The sequence below is a fragment of the Anastrepha obliqua genome, chromosome 1 (genome assembly GCF_027943255.1).
Source record: "Anastrepha obliqua isolate idAnaObli1 chromosome 1, idAnaObli1_1.0, whole genome shotgun sequence".
Taxonomy (NCBI): Eukaryota; Metazoa; Arthropoda; class Insecta; order Diptera; family Tephritidae; genus Anastrepha; species Anastrepha obliqua.
Window position 1 is genome coordinate 36,720,480 of NC_072892.1, and position 20,240 is coordinate 36,740,719.

Below are 20,240 nucleotides of genomic sequence, written 5' to 3' on the forward strand. Positions count from 1 at the left end.
GAATGAGTTTAAAATATTGGTTTTCGAATTATTGGCCTTTACTGATTCAGCTTTACCATCACATGATGACGTTTCAAAAATGTTATACCTTACTTCAGCAGGCAAGAACCATATCTGAATGCTCCAAATTACGAATGCGCTGCAACGATGGCGTTACAGGATGAGAATTTATTTCACATACAACAAGAACTTACGAATTCTTTGAATTGATTCCTTTATTTTTTTATTTTTTTTATTTATTTTTTATTCAAAATCCACTTACCCCTTCCACCAGTGCTGACGGGAAGTACCACCAAAGCCACCGAAACCAAAACTGCCAAACGGATTAAAGAAATCATTTCCAAAGTTGGGGAACGATTGCTGGAAAAACACGCTCCCCTGATTGCCGCCGTTAATATCGCTGGTTACCACATCCACATCTGAAAGGTAATTAGCATTCTTAAACTTATATGCAATAAATAAAAATAATATTTAGGGATAATAACAATTTTTAGGTAACAGATCTAAGTCTAGATTAGATTAGATAAATTAGATTAGATTTAGCTGCTCTCCAGTTTTTCTGCCCGGCATATATAATATATACAAGGTGGCTCAAAATAAATCATTCAATTTTGTTTTTGAATACCTTTTTTCTAAGTAAACAAAAATATTTTGACTGCTTGTATGTTTGTTTGCATTGAAAGTAAATGAAGACTGACTACAGAAATCATCCTGTGAAGTATAGCCGACCGCCGTAGCCGAATGGGAATTCACAGTGAGAACGTAGGTTCGAATCTCGGTGAAACACCAAAATTAAGAAAAACATTTTTCTAATAGCGGTCGCCCCTCGGCAGGCAATGGCAAACCTCTGAGTGTATTTCTGCCATGAAAAAGCTCCTCATAAAAATATCTGCCATTCGGAGTCGGCTTGAAACTGTAGGTTCCTCCATTTGTGGAACAACATCAAGGCGCACACCACAAATACGAGGAGGAGCTCGGCCAAACACCCAAAAACGGTGTACGCGCCAATTATATATATATATGTCTGCTTGTTTACTGCAGCTGTCTACTTCAAAAGTGTCAAGTATGATCGACATAAGACGCTATTTGAAAAAAGTATTAATCTTCATTAAAGTCAGTCAACTTTTCAAACATTTTTTCGAACACAAGCGATGACGGATAAAAACAATGTCTCCGTCCTTTTAAAACAGAGGTGGAACTTAGAAGCTGTGATGATCAGATAATAGAAATCGACTTTGACCATAATTTCGACATTCATTCTGCCGACAAAAACGAATGAAAATCTGATATTGCTCTAAGTGCTGACGAGATTACGATACTCTCAGGATCTGGTTTAGTTTTCTAGCGACTTCCATTAAGAAACAACTTACAGGCTTTTAGACTACTACAGCATTTTGCTATCCCAGGTAAGAAAGAGAAACCTCCCTCTTTCAAAACTAGCCTTCATTATAGACAGTCAGGACATGGTTAAGGCTCAGTAACGACAAACTCGAAATGAGTTTACGAATCAACATCCTTAAAAACTCTTCGACAGCACAGCGTCAATCTATAATGGGTCTAGAAGAAGGAGTAGAAGAGTGTGGGCGAAAATTCTTTGGAAGAGAACTTGGAGAATCGAGTGCAGGCATACAAGTCCCGCTGGGATTTCTCTCTTCACAAGTTAATGAGAATGCTATAGCAGCCACTAACAACAGATGAACTTAAACACACAGAATTTACAAAGGCACTCAAAAGCTTCATCATGTCGTAAGTGTAGATGACTAATAGAGGTAACTGCACGAATGTGAACGTCACGTACTCTCTGATGGGCGTAATCTTGTTTCAATCATTCTTGCTGATGCAGTATTCTCTTAACCTGTATTCTCTCAAACGTGAGTATTACCGGCCTAAAAACATTGCTCGAATTCATGCACCCACGCAATTTAAATTTAAAATTTAACTTTACTTTTCGACCGACATATTTTGAATATTTGAAGTGTTTTTACATTTGGAACATGGCCATTTCCGTTCTTGGTAAAGGGAGTTAGTGGAAAAACTATCATATGACTTATCGAAAAAGATTAAGGGGGTCCTTCTTTAGAGACTTCAAAAAATCGATTTTTTTGCATAAATGTCTTCTAAAACTATCCAAGAATGTGTCCTCAAAATTTCAGAAGCAAATTCAAAATATTTACGGAGTTACAGAAGAAATTGTGAGCAAGCGTCGATTTCTCGGTTTTTTATTTTTACAATTTTTCCTAATTGGCGGGAAAGATAGGGAAAAAGTTAAACGTCCTATCGAAACGAGATTACATTGATTGTATTCGAAATTAAATTCCCTTCTAGTTGAACCTAAAACACCTTAAAAAAGTTATGATTAACCCACTTTTTAAACAATCTAAAGGGAATTTGTTTTTCCAAAAAAATGAATTTTTTTTAATTAGCGAAAAATTGTTGAATTCCTCCCTTTTTGTTTAATTTTCTTGGTTTAACTAGAAGCTATACTATACTAAAATAAAATTTTTTTTGGGTTTTTGGTTTCAGATGAAAATTGCGACCTGCATCTTTCCCACCGCACGACACATGCACACTCGAGGCGCCTCGGCAAAATGCTTGTACCAGGCATAATATGACGTATATTTTAATGAAAAAATTTAAGAAAACTGTTGAAATAATTATATAAGAATAAAACCTGAAAGTTTCGTTTCAATCGAATATTTCTTTCCTTCCCAAAAAAAATCCACGAAAAAATCGATTTTTTGAAGCCTCTAAAGTAGATTCTTATTCCCCTTAAGATTCTAAAACAGTGAATGGTTTCTCAAATGTTATTTTTTACTTAAATCTCACTTTTTTAAACCATAAATAAATAAAGAAATATATATGTATGTACTAAATAAAAATTCTATCCACTTACCGAACGGTTTGTTCCTCAGATTGGGTGTGCCACCACGTGCCTGTTGTTGTTGTTGTTCGAGTGGCACAAATTCGGCTCCATCATCGAAATTACTATAAACCAGATTTAAAGGATTTGAATTAGCAAATTTTTGCCAAAATTGTGGATATCCATTAGATGCTTGCGTATGTGGTTCAATAATTTCTACTGTTTGTGTATCGACAGCGGGTGCGGGTGGTGGTAATGGTGCGAATGGTATTAATGGTATGGGTTGTAAGAGGCGGTGTTGTAACGGTGTTGTGATATGATGTAGATGCGCAAAACTACGAGTATACGAGTGAGTTGGTATTCAGTAAAAAAAAATTTAAATTAGCGTTTTGATGTTGTTTGAGTTAGATTTATGCGTATGTATGTAAGTATGCGAGTAAGTAAGTATTAATATTTGTTTAGCATTTAGCAAGATTTTTGTGTACGTTAAATAAAACAGTATTTATTTTACTAATATGAATGTATAATAATAATGAATGTATGAAAAAGAAAAAAATAGATATATAATAGATAGACATTTATATGACTAATGTATTTACTCAGGTTTGACGATTTCTAATTTCATTGTAGCGACTTTATGAAAAGTTAACTGCACAATCTCTGCGAGCTAGGCTCAAGTTAAGAGAGCATCAAAATCAACTACTTTTGTATGTTCGTGTTGTAATTGGAATACAATTTCTAAGATAAATTCATTCGCTTAGTATTTTAAACAAAATTCATCATTGAGATTGTCAAGATTCATCAGATGTATTTGATGCAGAAAAGTCTTAATATAATAGTTGTTCGGAGAGTGTGGAGGGTTTCGAAATAGAATTGTTGTAGTTGATAGTAGCCACGAAAAAATTACTTTCAACGCTTTCTCCGCATCTTCTTTTTTATGTTCAATAATCATTAAACACTTTCCAAATTCTAACGAAAAAAATTATATGAATTATATTTTTATCAGTAATTTTGCTGCTTTGTTCTGATTATTATTAGTTTTTATTTTTCAATTCAAAAATAATGATGCCACTATTTATTAGAAGAATCAGCTGAATATATGCACATATGTACATACCTATATACAATACTTTTAATTGAACGTTAATAAACTAATTATTAATTGTTTATCTCATATATTATATATTTATATAACCTTAAAAACATTAGCATATGTAATATTTTGAAAAAATATGTTTTTGGAAATTGGAAAATAATTTGTGTAGGATAATCTGGTTGAGTGATTTTCCAATTTTCGAAGTCGTATGTGAACCTTTAAACGTGTTTTCTGAAAATTATGTCTAGCTGACCTCCACAACGTATGAGAAACGGTTTGAGTAATAGAATACATTGGGAATTTTAACGGTACATTTGGCACATGCATGGCCCTAGATTGACTTAAGGGGTTGCATGGGTTTCGTGGGTTCAAAAATTCGATTTTTTTTTATCTTATTAATTTCTACAACATCTCAAGAATATTATCCTAAATTTTCAAGTCGATCCGAATAATAGTTTCGGAGATACAGCCTTTGGAAGGTGTGCGCTCCAAGCCACTCTTATTGTTACTTTAAACGCGTTTTTCTCGGAACCGTGTTTTCAAAGTCGGGTGTCAAATGTTCTCGAAAACTACTCAATCGATCTTGATGAAATTTCACACAGGTGTTTGAGATACTATTTACTCGTGCTTGAACGAAGGATTTTTTTTCATTTACAACTATGTATTTAAAAAAAAAAATGTCAAGCAAATTTGACCGAAATTTTCACTTTTTTGGAAAAGTGTCTGCCAAAATTGCAATTTTTATTTTTTTTTCTTTCCTTCGTTCAAGCACGAGTTTATGGTCTTAACTAAAACACTTATTTTTGTTTTTTCATTTCTGATGATCCTGTTGTTGTTGTTGTAGCAGCATAAACATTCCCCATACTTACATACGGTGAATGCTGCTGGAGTGACAGTCCTTGGCCGGATATAAATCCGGGTCGTTTCGGTAACGTAGAACCGACTGTCGTGGAAATGCTGACAACGCGGACGCACCTTTTTTTCGAGGGGTCACCGGAAATGACGTTACAATGCAGGAGTTTTAATTTTTTTTTTTTTTTGAAAATTTCAGAAATTATTCTTTAAATATAATATGTATCTATAAGACAGAAAAAAGCTTGAATTAAATAAATAATTTTTTTCATAGAAAAAAAATATTGAAAATAGGCCTTTTTTTACCCGACGAAACCCATGTAACCCCTTAAACTAACATAGGTACTAACTAAATATCGCCTAAGCATGAAACAGTTAAACGTTTTCGAAGTTCAATATCTCGGCAAAAAAATTTATTCGAGCAAATTCAATATATTTCGGTAGATTTGTAATTTAAGATTCTGTGTATGTTTCTTTAGAAAAAAAGAAGTCACGATGCTACATAACCTCAAATGTGATCTTTAAAATACCGCGGAAACCTTTATTGAGCCACTTGACAACGGATGTGGATTCAATATAATACTAAATTCTGAGTTGCTTTTCCGGGAGCCAGGGGTCATTTTGACCTCATCATTTCATGCCGACTGATTTTAATACTGAAGGCAGACGCCATCCAATGGATGACGAAACCAACCGCCAGCTGGTCCAGTAGCGGTGGGTACGTACGTGGGATGCTGCGAAACGTGTCGAAAAAAAATTTTAACAACTCATTTAATACCGGCTGAAATTTTGCTTTCGCAATGATACATTCTTGGTTCGGCTGACGGTCTTCCCACCGCTATAAACGCAGCTGACCATCAGTATTATATTTTCATATGTGTCCAAAATTATGTAAAAAAATTTCAATCGGCATAAAGAAGTTTTACTTTTTAATTTATTTTACAAGTTCGCCTGTTCAGCTGACGTATTTTCCCCCCTCTACGGCGCAGCTGACTATTTTTTTTTATTCTACTAAATGTCAACAATACACAAAAAAAATTTCAGCCGGTATTAAATGAGTTGGTAGAAATTTTTTTTCGAACGTTTCGTACCCTCCCACAATCACACCCACCGCGGGTGCGCCAGCTGACGTTCACTTCCGCTATTCATGAAAGCTAAATCACAAGTATAGTCAAGAATAACGGTATAAAAACGCAGTCTAAAATCGGCCCCTGGCTCCCGGACTATAACAAGAAATTCAAACTTGTATACTTTTAATTTTCGTGTAAAAAAACAGTCCCGAATTAAATATCTAAGTACAGGGTGGCGCACGAATCCTGCTACAAAAACAAACCGTAATAACTTTTTTTCTGTGTGAGTAATCGGCTTTTTTTTATTTTTTTTTTATTTTGCAGATTAGTATTTAGATTTACAAAAAATGGAGGCTTGGGATACCGAAAAGAGGATTTGGATAGTGCAGCGGGACCATGCTTTGCAGTCCATCATTTCCGTCCAAAGGGAATTTAGGCGGGAGTTTGGCGGCACTCCCCCGAGCAGATGGACCATTATGAGGCTGGTGAACATGTTTGCTGAATCTGGAAGCATCGCACGCAGACCGTACCATCGAGATCCCCATGTTCGGGTCGAAGCCACAATCGCGGCTGTAGCATCGTCAATTCAGGCAAATCCAAGAGTTTCGACTCGTATCTTGTCGACGCAAATTGGAGTTAGCAGACGGTCATTGCAGCGGATAGTTCATGATGACTTAAACTTGTTTCCGTATAAAGTTCAAATCACAAGCAAATTAAACCCTCTGGATTTGCCTATCGCCTGGAATTTTGCCAAAAAATTATTGAAATGGCCGAAGAAGACAACAACTTCATAAATTGCTTGTTTATGTCTGATGAGGCCCATTTTTATCTAAACGGCAATGTAAACAAGCAAAATTGCCGTATATGGAGTCAATCAAATCCGCAAATACTCCATGAGGTGGAACTGCACCCAGAACGAGTCACAGTGTGGTGCGCAGTTTCATCAAGGTGCATTGTCGGGCCATACTTCTTCGAAGAAAACGGTGTAACAGCGACTGTAAATGGGGACCGTTATTTAAACATGTTGAAGGAGTTTTTTTATCCAGAACTGCGGCGAAGACGTATCCCTTTTAACAGCATTTGGTTCGAGCAAGATGGAGCAACTGCACATATAGCCAGACCGGTTATGGAGGAGCTCCAACGAAAATTTAGAAATAAATTGATGTCCAGAAATTCCACTTTCCGCTGGCCCCAAGGTCACCTGACCTCACTGCACCAGATTTTTTTTATGGGGTTATCTCAAACAAGAGGTGTATAAAACAAAACCAAGTAATTTGACTGAATGGAAGCAGTCCATCACAACAATAATTGAGGCGATCCCGACTTCAACCCTTCAGTGCGCAATGAACAATTTTCTTATCAGGTGTCGCATATGCGTGAATGAGCATGGAGGTCATTTACGTTCTATTATTTTCAAAACTAATTAGTTACATAAAATAAAATTGAATTATCTATACTATAAAAAAACAAAAAGTTAAATACATTGATTAGAAAAAAAGTTATTACGTTGTGTTTGTATTTCAAAATTTTTAATCATTTTTCATTTATGTGTTTAGTATATTCATACATATGCATGTTTGAGTGAAATTTAATGAGGCAGCAGGTGGCAGGAATGGGTGTTAAGTTATGTGACCTGAATATTTTAGGCGTAGTTTGGCGAAAAAAAAAACATTAATTCTGTATTCCAGATACATAAACATGATTGCCATATTAAAATCAATCCACAGTCAAAATATTCAAATTAGAAAACAAAACGCCAGAGTAAAGCGCTATCGTGACACACACAAGAATTAGTGCGAAATTGCAATTTTTTTTTAATAATAATAAATACGATAGTAAACAGTTTGGTATGTAGCACAAAAATCAACAAGAGTAAGTTCCACACTTTCAATAGAATTGAGAATTTTACAACTTGTATGCAAATATTGGAACACCTGAACAAATGTTCCCTTTCATTGCTGCACAATAAGATTCTTAAGCAGCCGCCGAGTGAATAACTTATTTTATATAATCGCGGAAAGTGGTCAACCAAAACAAATACGCAAATAAGTACTGCGCTGTGTGTTGAATAAAAATTTTGGCAAATTCAATATTAAAAATAAAGTTCAATGCTGGCCTTTTTTTGGACAAATAATTCTCTTTAAAGAATACAAATTAGCAAACAGAAAAAGTGGGCATAATAAAAATTTGTGAAAAATAATAAAAAGGCATTTTATACAGTGCAGAAACACTTTTAACTGATTGAGGGCCAAGCAGGTTTTGATGAAAATCGTCAGCAGAGGCTAAGCAGGTTTTTTAGTAAAAATATGCGTGAGAGTTGTATGCATTCATTTCTCAGCCTAATCTCAAACTCAAAATGCAACTCAGAGTTCTTTTTTATACACCAGAAAAAAGTCATCACAGCACTTATGAAAATTGAACAAAAATTTTGCACAAATATCAGCCCAGTCTAAAAACAAAACAAAAATCCCATGTAATGTCAAACGAAAGCACACTTTAATGGCTCGCATGAAACAACCCCGGTTGCATGCATTTTTGGGTAAAGTATTGAAGGACAATGGAATTTTTAATGTTGTTAATTTAAGATAGTTATGAAAAATTCCAAAAATTACTCTAATCAGTCACTACCTAAACTACCTTTAATCTTTAGTAAAAATTTGTGGTAAAAAAAATCGGGCAAAACCATGCCTACTTCTCATATTGCAGTATACATATTTCAAAAACACAAAAAAAGTTTTATTTCGGTGATTAGAAAGAAGAAATTGCCTGAATTCGACATATAGATTTATTTAGGAAGTCTTGAGAAAGAATCTTTGAGCTACACATTAGTATAGCTTCATAAATTTTAACTAACATGGTTAGTTTAAAAATAAATAAACAACTGGCGCGTAAACTTCTGTTAGGTGTTTGGCCGAGCACCTCAACCTATTTGTGGCGTGCGTATTGATGTTGCGGATGATGGAGGAAGCTACAGTTTTAAGCCGACTTCAAACGGCAAATTTTTTTTTATGAAGAGCTTTTCCATGGCTGCGAAGTTTGTCATTGCCTGTCGAGGGACGACCACTTTAAAAAAAACTTTGTTTATCATTTTGTTGTTATGAAGATTCGGACCCACGCACTCTCGAATGGTAATCACGCACCAACCCTTTGCTATTCCTTTGTTCTAATTATAAGATTTGCGCATAAACAAACAGAGTCTGAAATATTGTAACATTTTATATACTTATTTACCATCATTTCTTTATCGACATCATCCAATTCCGAGGTTGACGTCTTTTACTACTTAAGAAAGGATCATATGATGCAAGCAGATAATTCAAAACATCAGTATTTGTTAAATTTCCAGTGCATTTTGCTATAAATCAATTGTTAATAAATTGTCTTTTATTTTTTCTTTAATAAAAAAAGAGGTTGCCTGTAAAGTCGGTTTACTGACGATAGTTTAACGTGACAACGTCATAAGAAAATATTGATGGAATGGTTGAAATTTTCAAAACAAAATTTTAATTTTATTTGTTTGATAGATATTTTGTATGGATATAGAGGAGGAGGTAAATGGAATTGCAATGGAATAGGTCAAGTTACACTTACACAAACGTGAAAATTCACGAAACATTTATCAAATTCATGAAAGATATCTTCAATTTCGATTGTGCATCAGACGTTAATAAGTCAACAATACTAAGGCACCACAATCATCGATTTGCCTTTTTCAAGACACTTTACACTCGAAACACTCCCTTTCATTTCCTACTTTTTCTATCATCGTCGTATTCTCAACAGAGAAATGGTTCATTACCATGCACACAGGAAGAAGGCATATGCAAATACAAGTATGTGAATTTATATACCTACATATGCGCATATACATACATATATATACTCACTCAAGTAGGACAGAGCCAGATGTCGAACGTTGCCGAACGCGGGGGCCGATTGTGCTCTTTGTCGTTCGTTCCGCGCTCTCGCTTGCAGTTCAAGCACATTAGCTTACATTTGCTTGATGTATATTTGATATGTCCATATGACTTGTATGCATCTTTACATATAGATTTGTTCTTTTTGAAAATTGCGCGAAATTGTATATGTATATGCATGTTTATATACATATATTAGTATACAACATATCTTATAAGGTATATGGTAAATATTACCTTACAATTTTTCCTTCATATATAATATAATAAAAAAATTAATAATAATAACATTAAAACCACAGGTATTATTAACAAACTTGGTTTTATTTTAAATTCTTCAAGTGAATCAAACTAATAATAATCAGTAAGAAGGCATATGCAAATACAAATACGTGAATTTATATATGTGCATATGCGCATATACATACACATATACGCTCACTTAAGTAGGAGAGAGTAAGATGTCGAACGTTGCCGTTCGTTTGCTTTGTTTGCTTTGTCGTTCGTTCCGCGCTTTCGCTTGCAGTTCATTCAAGGTAACGGCAATGAGCAAGGTAACGGCAATGAGCAAGGTAACGGCAATGAACATGGTAACGACACATTTTTTCGTGCGTGCACCCTGTTAAATCGAATTATAAGACGTTATCACGTCAAAAAGTTTGAGCCTCAAAGTATGCAATATATTTGAATATAAGTTCGCAACTTTTTGTGTGCGAATTTTTCTTAGTTAAACACTTCCCTTAAAACTGCATCATTAGATTTTTGAAATTGAATGATCCAAATATTGATTTTTTGACACTAAAATACCACTGTGCGACGTGTCTCCTCAATGTGTTAAAATCGTATTCGTATTAAATAGACAAGGTCGGATGTACGGCGTATCGCTGTAGGAGCACTGCGAGAGTTACATATTTACAATTTAAATTGTATGTATTATCATAACAACGGTGAAAATAAAACGCTTGTGAACATTTTAAACTCGGCATGCCACAATACCTTCTCATTTACTTAACACTTATCTACAATATTTTCGAATTATTTTTAGAAGTTTAGCAAACATTTTGCTCCACGCTTTCATTCCGTGGATCCATTTGCTATTTGTATTATCAGTTGACATGGTCCATCAGCAGATAGAATAATACAATTAGTAAAATCAAGGTCTTAGAGACACACATCATAATACAATTTTAACATATCGCACCCTAAATACAAAAGGGTCACAACTCAAAATTTTCCACACTCGAGCTTGACTTGTTTACAGTAGCACAGAAAACAAACTATGTGACATATCACGCCGAAATTTGCCATGTAAGCTTATAACAGTCCTACCAAAAAACAAAAAATTTATTTTTGCCATATGTCATCCGCGGACCGTTTTATTGATAACGTCTCGTTCATATTTGAGCAGAACGTACATTTTGAGTTGTGACCCTTTTGTATTTAGGGTGCGATATGTATGGACATTAGGGCGAGTCGAAAATAATTTTCGAAAAAGCCACCTCTTATTTAAAAGCTTATATGGAGTGTATGTCGGAACAAAGAAAATGCACTATTGGAACACCCTAAAGCTACAAAAATCTTAATATTAAAAATGCACCGAAACTTTAAGGAGCTATCAGCCGTGCTAGCATTTCCACTTATTTTTACGATTTGCGATTTCGCCTCCAAATACTTAGCTCTCCTATTTTTATTTTGTGTATTTTTAAGAACAAGCTTTAATCGTGTTCGTCTGGGACTAAGAATAGTGCTGCTTTTGCCGATAATGTGCGCATGAGCCCAAGAACAACAATTTGCCAATAAATCTATAAAAAGTCGAGAAAATTTCCAAGTACTACCGAGTAGTCACTCGGAAGGCACTAGAGCAAACCAACTAACTAGCCTATGAAGAATTCTACATAAAGACTCCGACGATATAGAAATATCAGGTATATAACAAATATTTGTTATTACCCCCGACAACTCATTTGCCACACTTCTCATAACCAGAATTAAAAAATAAAAAAATGTAGTACCTAATAAAAATTCCGCTAAGCTCTTTCCACTTTGGCTTAGAAACCAAAAAAATAAACTAAAAAATAAGAAGCACCACACAAAATAATAGCGAATAAGTGGAAAAAGCAGTTGACGAATTAGTGTTCACCTTAAGTAGGTTTGTGCGTCCACACATATATGTTTGTATGTACGAGGGTGGCTATTTCAGTATTGAAATATGGCAATATCAGTGATATTATGCCCTATCTGACATTGTCATTGTCAACTTGTGACATTTTTAACGGTAATCGTGCTCAGAAAATTTAATCATACGACTGTTATTTGTATTGCTTACAGGTATTTGAAACATTCATTTAGCTAAAAAATGGAATTAAATCATATCTCTTCTTCTTGATTGGCGCGATAACCGCTTACGCGATTTTGGCCGAGTTTAACAAAGCGCGCCAGTCGTTTCTTTCTCGTGCTAACCGGCGCCAGTTGGACACACCAAGTGAAGCCAAGTCCTTCTCCACCTGATCTTTCCAACGCAAAGGAGGCCTTCCTATTCCTCTGTTACTACCAGCTGGTACCGCATCGAATACTTTCAGAGCCGGAGCGTTTGTATCCATTCGCACGACATGACCCAGTCAACGTAGCCGCTGGATCTTTATTCGCTGCGCTATGTCTATGCCGCCGTAAAGCCCATACAGCTTATGGAGGATGGTTCCATGTGTAGAAGTCCACGTAAGTGGGGAAAGTTACTGATCGCAATTCACTCGGGAGTGGCCAGGACGATTCTTCTGCATATAGTTTAAGCAGCTCACAACGTCCGGGATTACCCCACGTATCCTCTGGGTAGCTTCCGAACACCCGTTCGGAAGTGAGCTAACGTGAGAAGGCGAAGCATTCCAGACTTGGTTGTGCGCTAGGTTTGAGACCCGCCACTTAAAAATCCCCCCCAATGAAAATAATTACAAAGCCTCGGATGAGAACTACCTTTACTGAATTAAATCATATAATTCGGATCATTTTCATGAAATGATTTTCTGTGACTTTTAACGGTTTTCCGAATTCAATCGCGATTGCACTTCGATACACGCCAGACTTCATGAAGATCATGCAAAATCGATTGTTGTCTATAAAAAAAAAATACCTGAACTGGTATTACAAAACCGTAATGTGACATAGCGAGATATTGCGGTTTAATATTTTGTGAATACTTTTCCCAGAAAAAGATTAATTTCGTATTGTTTCCCCCAAAATTTGACAATGGTAAGCCATTTTATTGATTTTGTTTACCATATAAACCAATTTTTATAATAATCGGTCCAGTAGTTTTTGAGTTCATCGAGGACATACAGACAAACATTCATTTTTATATATAAAGAAGAAGATAATAAGTTTTGAGATATATAATAAGTTAATGTTGTTAAAAAAAAGTGAAGTTTCATTTAATTTTGCTCAAAATAAAAGCAAATTAGTTTTACTCTCAAGTTGCCCTCAAATACTGTACGCACCCTCTATTTTAAATAACAATACAGTCATTTTCGATTTAATATTTATTTTTAGTGCATTTTAGGTAGCAACCCTCGTATAACTACAAATACTCGTATACATAATTGTGGTTAAAAAAGAATAATAAATAATTTGGAACCAAAAATGTATTTTTAAGTAAATGCTTTTGATATTTTTGCACACATATCACGGACAGTTGTTATATATACATAAGTACATACATACATATATTTCATTACAACATGTACACAAACACATTTGGTATTACGTACGATGAGGTACCTTTTCTGCTTAAAAAGTTGAGAAAGCAATGAGTTCTACAACAATATAAATTAAATTTAAATTTGATGAGCTGTTTGATTCCAAAGTTACTTCCTTTCAAAATTTAAAGAACTGACAGCTTGAATGCGTTTCCTTTGTTATTTATGTTTATATCACGTTTTTTTATCCGCTTTTCAATTAGAATTTTTTGCTTTTTGCTCGTTTTTAACTCTAACATAAAAAATACAAAAACTTAATTGTATAAAATGAGTCATGATGTGCCGAAGAGCGTGCGTCACTTTGCGTTTTAATTGACGATTTTTGTTTCACTTCGATGACGTTGGACAATCATTTTTGGATAGAAGAAAAAACAATAAACAAAATACGGTTATTTGTGCTTGAAGCTGTTGAGCTGTTCGTTTGCATTACTAAGTCGCATTAAAAATGTCATCTCTTTATATTCCATATCTGCATAGGGTATGTACTTAGTTGTGATCATTTGTTTATTATTTTAGTGAAGGAAAATCGGAAACTAAAGTTGTTCAATAACAAAAAGTTAAATCATCATTGCAATCATATTTTTTGCCTTGCACGAAAAAAATAATTATTTGGCTTTAAAGTTTACTATTACACTTTTTAAATTAAATGTAATAGCCTACTTTCACTGAGAAAATAACTGCAGTTAAGAGCTCTCTTGAGTTTAGAAATATTAACGGTAGAGAAAATATAAGAGATTTAGACAAAAATTGCCCTAAAGACTTATAAACACTCAACAGAGCTCTAGTAAAGAGCTTTTTACGGAGTCTAGGCAATAATTTTGAGCGAGACTTTTCTACCCTGTACGAGCTATATACAGTCTTTCTCAAGTAGAGTGAGAACTTTAGGAGAATTCTACACTCTATTTCAGTGGCAAAAAGTTAATTTCGCACATTACGTCACAGTCTAAGTCAAACGGATGATTACTTGAGCTATTGAAGGTCCACTCAGGGCAAAACTATGCACTCACAATGAGCGACTGTTTGGTGTGGTGTTTGAGCAATCGTAGACCGTATTTCTTCAAAACGCTGTTTCTTCGGTAACGCTGTTATAATCGGTGCAACTTGCCACACAGCGCATGAAGTAATGGCGCTATTGCGACCAAAGTTCACTATCTCACAAAACAACGCTGTCTAATAGCCACCGGGATCTTGCGATTTTGCAATCTCTGCAGCTATGTGAGAACTACGGTCTATGCCAATAAGCCTGAGACGATTCCAGAGCAGCAGAACGAAATCGTATGTGTTATAAATGATATATACAGGGTGGGCCATATAGCGTTTGCTTTTTGAACCACCTATTTTTTTGAGAATGGTAACACAAATGACATGCCAAATGTGTTCATAATTTACTTAAAGGTTTGACATTTACGAAATGGGACGCTATACGCTTGAACAAAATTGGAAAATATTGAAAACCTATTACCAAAGTGGTGAGTCTTCTTCTTCTTCCGCGGTTACAGTAAATGGCGAGCGTTACCGTGACATGCTCAACGAGTTTTTTTTTTTTCAAAAATTGAAGAGGATGACATGGACGACATTTGGTTTCAACAGGACGGTGCAACTTGTCACACTGCCAAAGTTACACTCGAACTTTTGGCTACCGTTTTTGAATTCCGATATCAATTGGCCGCCTCGGAGCTGTGATTTAAGCCCGTTGAACTATTTTTTGTGGAGAGCCGTTAAGGACAAATGCTATGCGAACCATCCACAGACGATTGATGCTTTAAAACACGAAATCGAAATTGCCATTCATGAAATTGGAGCCGAAACAATCGAAAATGTGCTTAAAAATTGGGTTGATCGAATGGCCTACTGTAAAGCCAGTCGTGGCAGTCATTTGAACGATATTATTTTTCATTCATAAATGACAATGTTCAATCTTCAAAATAAAAAAAAAGTTTGAAAAAATATTGATTAGTTTTTTTTATAGCCGATTCAAAAAGCAAATTTTACATGGCCCACCCTATAGGTCCAACTATGCCCAAATGTCATGAAAAATTTTAACATACGCATCCTTTGTTGCTCAGGTGCATGACGGGAAATTGTGTTTCATACATAAATATTTACATAGACCATAAAATATGATGAAATAAAAAAATTATTTCCACAAATTTCGATGCGTCTTATTTCAGAAAAGAAAAATCTGCGGCCTTATTGAACCATCCTATTCCCACAGGGAGTAATATTTCAGTATATTTTTAATGTCAATGCGAGACACTCGCCGACGGATAGGTTTTCGCATATTGATCGTCTATAACTTTAAGCAGTAAAGTATCAAATTCAGCATGTGGAATTCGCTTACAATTTTTATATGCAGTTATATCTTCACTTTGCAACTACATCAACAATTGGGCATATAAGCTTTTCATAGAACTATTGGCAAACCATTTTTGTTTTTGTTTTTTGCACTTCACATAATAATAGACTGAATCTGCAATTTTAATTTTCACAGCACTAAAACACTAGCGGTTAAGTTTGTTCAGCTCAGGAAAATCATATAAAAGTGTTGTAATGCACATTTTCTTTCTGTGAGATCACATCATGTGGTATATAAAAATGTATGTTTTAAGTAATTTAAATATCGATTTTTTGCCTTCATGAAAATTGCTGTCAAGTGTAAGTTAGACTTGCTTTTTCAGTACCAAATAAACCTAAAGCAAAGCTTCGTTGAGATAACTGCGATTTTTTACTCGAGTTACGGTATGCACGAACAGATAGGGAGACAGATATGACTAAATCGATTTCTCTTGGCATTCGGAACACTCTGGCATGCATGTATTATATATGTATATTATATATGTATATCTTTCCGTTATGCTGCTACAAACAACATTTATCGTACTATGATGCACTAGTGCGTACGGATATAAAAAAATGGAAAATGCGTGAATAAGAAACGAAAACTAAAAAACACGAAAATATAACACTAAAAAATTATTATAACCTGAAAATTAAAATTAATTGCTTTTACATAATTTCCTCGTAAATACTCGTATAATGCCAACAATTGTTGTATGTACATAAATACAGGCGGCTACATAGTTGGGGTGGAAAACACAAATAGAAAATTCACTTGTTAGTTGCAATTAGTGTGGAGAGCACATTCGTTTGGTTTCCGAAAACCCTATTAAATAATTTTAGGCACACATTTTCTACGCATATTTTGAAAACAAATTGTAGTAGCGAGTCATGTCGTTGCTTACAAATAGGCTGCTTATGGTGTCGAATTATAGACGAGCCAAAATAATAGACTAGCAAACTCGCTTAAAATTTAAATTTTACGTACAATATCAAGTTAGTGTATGATTTTGATGATTTTTGTAGGAAGAACGTATGAACATAAACAACAACCATATTTGATATCCCGGAATTTTTTGTAAATAATTTTTCTACCGGTTTCTATTTAACATACAAATGTATACAAGGTGACGCAAAATTAATCATCAATTTTGTTTTTGAATAACTTTTTTTCTAAATGAAAAAAAAATGATTTTGAGTGATGAATCTTTCTTTTGCATTTACGCGCTTTATTGCTTGTGTTAAATATGATTGACGTTCGACGCCACACACTGGGGATTTAGCGGAAAAAAGTCAAATTTGCAACATACCACCTACGCAATGTTTAATGATATTTCTAAATTCCAGAATAGAACCAACAATAAAATCAAAAATAATTACTAAACTCCGACTTACAGTTTTTTTTTATAAATATGTCAAAAGTATAATTTTTTTATAGTATTGAACTGACTAAGAAAAAACTTCAAAGCCCAAGGTGGTTTTTTTCCTTTTGCTTGAGCCGACTTCCAATTTTTTATTTTTCATTTAGGGTACGATATTTTTATATATTTTAGCCGGAAGAACAAAGGCTGTGAAGCATTTGATTATCTATTTATAATTAATTTTACGAAAAAAAAAAATCATATTCCTTCATATTCTTGGATCTGCAAGTTGAGCTACATTAACCTACGGTCAGAAACTAGTATCAACGTGTTGCTTAATAGCGTCTTTTTCAGTTTAAAAAAAAAATAAAAAAATTAATGAATTTTAAAAAACATTGTTTTTTAAAATTTTTTTAAAAAATAGTTTTTAAACATGTTCTTTTCATACACAAATATATACAACTTCGTTAGTAGTAAAAATGTAAATATTTTTTGGGATGTATACTTTTTTCCGCATCTCTGTACAAAAATCCCCAGTGTGCGCCATTTGCAAAAATTATAAAACTTGCGATGGGTGGTTAAATTTCAAGGGCCGATGTTGAATGTGAACCACACCTAAACGTCAAGTTTTTTCTGCATTTCATTTGACATTTTTCAACTTCAGACTAACTCAATTTGAACCATGGAAAGATATGTGATTTTTTCGGTCAATTTAATCGTCCAAATGTGCGTACAATCGGAAAAATTGTGCAAAAGTTTGAGGAAACCGGGTCGGTAAGAGATGTGAAAACACCTGTGCATGCTCATACAGATCGTACTGCAGAAAATATTGCTGCTGTTCGCAATAGTGTGGTTGAAGAGCCGTCCACCTCAACTCGTCGTCGGGCCCAACAATTGCACCTCTCACGCTCGTCGTTGATGAACATTATGCATAAAGACACGCTTACAAGGTGCAATTGACTCAAGAACTAAAGCCTCTTGACCATTTCAAGCGTCGTCAATGGTCAGAATGGTGGCAGGAAGTGGCAACAGTGAATGATCAATTTTCGAAGAAAATAATCTTCAGTGATGGGGCACATTTTCACCTCAGTGGATTCGTCAATAGGCAGAATTGCCGCATTTGGGCGAACGATAATCGAAGAGTGATTGCCGAAAAACCAATGCACCTACAAAGAGTGACTGCTTAGTGCGGTTTATGGGCCGGCGGCATCATTGGGCCGTATTTTTCCAAAATTAGACCGGTCAGGCAGTTACTATGAATAGTGTTCAATATCGTGAGATGATAACGAACTTTTTATGGCCCGAATTGGAAGATATGGATGTGGACGATATCTGGTTTCAACAGGACGGCCATTTGGCCAATATTTTGTTCTATACGTAATTGAGCCATACTAATATTATCATAGTAAAGAGAAATGACAATAATTTCCTAACAAAATTGTATTTTATTCAAAATCAACACCGGCTCTTGAAACTTAGCGACCCTTTATAATCGGCACTTACACCCTTTATTGGGCGTTTGGTCGAGCTCCTCCTCCTATTTGTGGGGTGTGGCTCGATGTTATCCCACAAATAGAGGGATATACAGTTTTAAGCCGTCTCCGAATGGCAGATATTTTTATGAGGAGCTTTTTCATGGCAGAAATACACTCGGACGTTTGCTATTGCTTGCCGAGGGGCGACCGCTCAATACCGGTGAAACAACTTTTCCTAACATTTCATGTTTCATGCCCGGAGACGCGAACCTGTGCTCTTCCGATTGGTAGAATGATTCATTTCGCGTCTCGTTATATACTTATATACATATTTCAAAGTATTTATGCCTAATGTCGTAATCAAGCATTTGAGAAGCTGAAAAGGTATAATCACACTTGCGACTTTAAGCAAGAACTGCTGGATAGCAAAATTCAAATCCGTATAAAATCAGACTCAAATGTATCAAAAGAATGGTTCATCTCGTATCCGGAAATTAATTTGGCTCTAAATAAAAGATGAGTAAATTATTTTCAAAGTAGAGTATCGTGCCTTAGGCAGCAATTTAATTCAAATGAATCTCAATGTACTTCATGCGACAACCAAATTGATGAGTACATTTTCTCGAGATCAGTCTCTTAACCCAGCAGTAGCAACTTCGTTTTCAAGTTTAAACTGTTGAATCGCCTTTGAATGATTAGCGTACCATTTACCCTTAATGGTGCCACACAAAAAAATAGTCTAATGGAGCCAAATTGTAGCTACCATGCGGCCAATTGGCAACACCGTTTCGGCTAATTACTCGATTTTCAAAGACAATAATCAAATGAGAGGTTAGCAGTGTCATTGCCTTCTATTTTAGCAGACTTAATGCTTGCTAATGCTTGCTCATTTAATAAACAAAAAAATGGATGTATCGTCTTTTCCATGATGACGTGTGGATTTTCGGCCCTCCAATTAAAACATATATTTATTAACATAGCGACCGAGGGGAAAATGAGTTTAGTTTGAAACGATGATTTTTAGTTAAAACCGGTAATCTTTAACCATTGGGCGAACCGAAAACGCATCAGATGGTCAAGTGCCTTAAGTACATTTCGATGTTTCTTTTAGCAGGCAAAGTCAAAACAATTATAATTCAAATTCCAAACGTTAGAAAAACCAGCCTAGAATAAATTTAAAAAAGAAAAGCATTTTTCTGACTTCTTCAGAATAATCGGCTGATATTTCTCTGCTTTTACCACCTTTATCCATATTTACTAGTAAACTTGTCAACAATACGTACACTATAAGGTACTTCAGATGATCTGCACGCACTGGGCGGGACAAGTTTTTGAGAAACCCTGGTAGTAACTTTTAAAAACGTTTATCAAAAATTTTTAATTTTATTCCACTAAAATTTACAAAATGTGCAACAGCTCTCCATTTGCACACTTTTATTCAATTAGCTAAATAAATCAAATAAAAAATAAAGCCTTTTTAGGGTGTTTGAGGTAACATTAAGAAATTGTTATTATGATTAAATTAA

The 20,240-nt window shown here is 34.8% G+C and overlaps 1 protein-coding gene across 1 annotated transcript in view; it reads right to left on the reverse strand.

Moving 5' to 3' along the window:
- The window catches only part of LOC129236147 (transforming growth factor-beta-induced protein ig-h3), a 57,669-nt gene that overhangs the window by 23,170 nt on the left and 14,259 nt on the right, over positions 1-20,240 (reverse strand). Inside the window, exons 2-3 of the mRNA XM_054870376.1 lie at positions 2,894-2,985; positions 263-419 (exon numbers count right to left, since the gene is read on the reverse strand). Of these exons, the coding sequence (XP_054726351.1) occupies positions 263-419; positions 2,894-2,985 (249 nt within the window). The remainder of the gene's footprint in view (positions 1-262; positions 420-2,893; positions 2,986-20,240) is intronic.